The sequence below is a fragment of the Cyphomyrmex costatus genome, unplaced genomic scaffold (genome assembly GCF_001594065.2).
Source record: "Cyphomyrmex costatus isolate MS0001 unplaced genomic scaffold, Ccosl1.0 scaffold532, whole genome shotgun sequence".
NCBI lineage: Eukaryota > Metazoa > Arthropoda > Insecta > Hymenoptera > Formicidae > Cyphomyrmex > Cyphomyrmex costatus.
The window spans coordinates 12089-16126 of record NW_017279545.1 but is presented as its reverse complement, the minus strand read 5'-3'; the positions used below and the strand labels follow the sequence as shown (position 1 = coordinate 16126).

Here is a 4038-nt window from a genome sequence, read left to right as displayed (position 1 = left end):
TATTTGTCAGTATTACATATAAAAAAAAATGCAAAAGTACATTTTTAAATTGATTTTAAAAAAGTAACGGAAAAGTAACGAAAAGTTATTTTTCAAGTAACGGTAACTGTAACGAGTTACTTTTAAAAAGCGATAACTGTAACTGTAACTAGTTACATTTTTTACTCGGTAACGAGTAACTGTAACTAGTTACTTTTAAAAAGTAACTTTCCATTCCCTGATTTATACATTATAACATTAGACACTAGAATTGACTTTATTTAGGCTGGTGTTCATAATCAATTCTCATATTTAAGACCATCTTAAATACAGTCTTAAGAGGTATAATGAACTAGTTAGAGAGCATTAGCATCCTAGATATTGTTTAAGATGATTTTAAAATAAATACAGACTTATGAATACAATCTTAAAGTATCCCCAGTTTTAAATATATTATTACACGTTGATTCAATTTAATGTCGCGCACGCCTGTTGCGAAATAACGACATGTGATAATGATAAACAACTGAATTGCTCGATTTGCATGTGTATTTATGCGTATATAACGTACGGGCATTCTCTGATTTCGAGAACACGGCCGATAAATCAATCCTTCCCTGTAATTAAATCACGTGCCACGCTGCAAACGGAGTAATTTCGAAACGACGCGCTTCCGATGTATCGTTTTACACCACTCGGAAACCACGGATGTAATCTATGCCCTGTGCTAAAAGCTCAAAGCTGATATCAAGCTGTCGCGAAAATCGACGTGACAAATTGTATTAAATCACTCACAAACTGCAACATCGAAATTGCATTAACGGCACAAATGATTTATCAGCTAATTGGTACCTGGTAATATTCCATATCCCGTTGTAACAAAATTCTTACACGATCGACTAAATTCCCATCTTCCATAATCTCCATTTTTGGTCTCTGTCAAATATCATTGAAGACAATTATGCTTGGACGACCTAATTCAATCGGTTCTATATGAATAATTTCATTTGTGCACAAGCAAATTCTACGTGTAGTAAATAAAACTAAAGTGAAAAGAGCGACCTTTCGATATAACATAGATTTGTCGTTTATTTTAAATAATTTAAAATAATAAATACTGATTTTATCAATGACTTCATCAATTAATAAATCAACGAAAAAAACTGAAGCATATAAACTGAGTTGTTGCATCTGAAAATAAACTTTAGCTCACTCTTTTATTTCTTTTAGCTTATTCTTTCATTTACCTATTAAATAAATTATCATATAATTCATCCAAAGATGGGGAACAACCGGCCTTTAAACAAAGTACAGTAAAATAATAATATCTGGTTCTCAAATTAAAGACAACATTCAAGATTTATTTCTCTCGGTAATTAATCTCATTAACACAAATATCAAATTCATTAAACAACCTAATTAATTACTTTAAATCACTCATAAAAAATATAATAGCAATAACATGTATTTTACGTTACATTTATTAGAAACATATTTACAATATAAAACGAAAATATATCAAAACTACCAATTTAAAATGAATCAATTGTGAATAATATGAGTGTGTATATAAGTTGTTTTAGAAAAGGCATTACACATATAAACCTTTTACTATTTTTAAAGATTAAAAAAACATTTCTGTAAATGATATCAAGTACTTATCCCATTTTAACATATCAGTATATGTATAGAATTTTTTTTTCTTTAAGAGATAACTTATATTCTTTCTATATTCCGTAGAAGTAGCGACATAAAGTATAATAATAAATAAATACCAATATTCATGTGCTATTACAATAATTCATTGCTACTGCAGTGCAATATTATGACTTGATATTGATGTTACTCACATGAAGTTTCTTTAATGTCGTTACTAATGCACTTATATACTCTGATTTCTTCTTTTTTTATGTTAGTTTTATGTACAATTTTTGTAAATCTCAAACTTCATTAATGTCAAATAATCTTTAGTAATAAAATTATAATTAGATTATAGATTTGTACAATTATATAATTAAATATTTATTAATACTAATTTTTAGAACTATCTATCACAATGTTTTTCTCTACCACTAAAGGAACATTTGTCAAAACATGCTTCAAATTTTACAATTGTTGGTATCTCATTATTAAGTAGTTCATGTAAGGTTCTGCCATCATGTTTGTATATCCATTGGCTATTTACAAAATCATAACGTTTGGGTCCAGATTTTGGAGAGGAAAGCCAAATTTGCTTGTTCGGTGTTTGGCGATTTATAACGTAAGTACCATATGGTTCACCAAATTTCACAGTTAAAACACCATCCTGCAACAAAAATTTCATTAGTATTGATAGACTCACCTAACAATAATTATAAATTTTTTAATTAGTGCAATGTGCAATATAATTATACCAAATGGATTATACCAAATAGATTACCATAATCACACAATTAAATTTCTATTAATATTATTTCTTAGAATTATCTATCACAACTTGTTTCTAAACCACTAAAAAAACAATGATTAGTACAATGTACATACTCCGTAAGACACATCAGCATCTGGTAGATGTGCTGCTGCTTCAACCAATTCCTCAAAGTACTCAGTTAATGAGTCCAAAGTTACATCACAAACCTTCTCGTACTGCACAGAGCTAAGTTCGCTAAAATCATGTAAACAATTTTTTTTTACATTAATGACATATGCAAATATTGCACATGATTTGAAATCATAAATAACGTAATAATGCTTACTTTTCTGTTGAATACTCAGTAGTGGCATTGAAATTTTTTATAGATAATTGCAGTAACGTTTGTGGATCTCTCTTTGAAAAACGCATTGAATTGTGATTGACATAACCTGCAATGTAGCTGATGGGCCTATTCAGTTGCAGAATGGTTCGTTTTTTGATTGAAATTTTAGGAAGGAATAGATTGCTTGACAACCTTGGAATGATGTAAGATCTCGTCACGACCGTTAACATGATAAATAATCTCTCTTGGCAGTTTTATCGATTAAACAAGTTTCCCGGTTAGTACATACAGTGGTATACTTGACGTATGTTTACATGCTGCGTCGGTATCATCACGCGCGGAACACAATTACATTTTTATTATTTTCTACTATTATTTTGTAAAATTGTTTATTCGACGCGTTTTTGCATGAAACGAAAGAATCTGGCAGAAAATAGTGTCGCTTTGCCCTACGAACCGAGATATTTAGCGTTAAAGTTTTTTTTTTTTACGTCTATGGAGGTTAGGAAATCTGTCATACCGACTACAGATAGTGCTACGAGTATGCCTTCTTCATGCTCTCTGACCTCATGCGCATGCGCTTGGTTACGTTTCAAAACAAATGAGCTGCAACAATAATATTGTTGTCAGACACAAAATCGCACGATGTTGGGTCTGCTTGAACTCGGGCATTTATCGTTCGATAACGAAAAATTAATAAATTTTTTAATTAAAAGCATGGAGTATTAGCAAATATAATCAAGTGTAGCAATTGTGGTAATGATGCTAATATTTGTAAAGAAACGCTCAGCGTGGGACATCTCAAGTTGTTCGTACGCATGTTGCACGTAAGTTATTCGCTGATATTAGTGCGATCATATATAAGATATGCAGGGAATGGAAGTAACTCGTTACTTGTAACGAAGTTACAGTTACAAGTTACTTTTTTGGTAACTTTACTGGTAACTACGTTATTTTCTTTTTTTGGTAACTATAACGGTAACGAAATTTACAGTTACTTTTGTCGTTACTTTGCACACGATTGAACACGGTTCGATTGGATACATGCTATTTATAGCGCTTATCAATAAGACTTGAAAGCCCTTAGACATTCGGCCGTCATGATTCAGTAATTATTTTACACTTCTATCTTCTATGTAATACATAGGACATACAAATATTTCAGTTTGCTGCATATTTTACAGGTTTTAGAATTACAAAATTGTGTTTAAAAAAAATTAAAAAATAAATTAAATAATAGTAAAATGAGAAGGGCTACGAACCCAAAAGCGAAACAGTTTAAAAGACGATGACAATAAGTGTCGAAACGTCGCTTGTTTTTATC

The 4038-nt window shown here is 30.5% G+C and overlaps 2 protein-coding genes across 2 annotated transcripts in view; both read right to left on the bottom strand.

Annotated features, from left to right (window-relative positions):
- Window positions 1-906, bottom strand: part of LOC108778955 (uncharacterized) — an 8848-nt gene extending 7942 nt beyond the window's left edge. Inside the window, exon 1 of the mRNA XM_018546285.1 lies at window positions 832-906. Coding sequence (XP_018401787.1) covers window positions 832-906 — 75 coding nt within the window. The remainder of the gene's footprint in view (window positions 1-831) is intronic.
- Window positions 907-2023: 1117 nt separating this feature from the next.
- On the bottom strand, window positions 2024-3033 carry fh (frataxin). The gene is made up of 3 exons (XM_018546281.1): window positions 2715-3033; window positions 2503-2623; window positions 2024-2284 (listed from the first exon to the last, which is right to left on the bottom strand). The coding sequence occupies exons 1-3, from the start codon at window positions 2942-2944 to the stop codon at window positions 2024-2026; spliced, it is 612 nt and encodes a 203-aa protein (XP_018401783.1). The 5' UTR covers window positions 2945-3033.
- Window positions 3034-4038: the final 1005 nt, after the last annotated feature.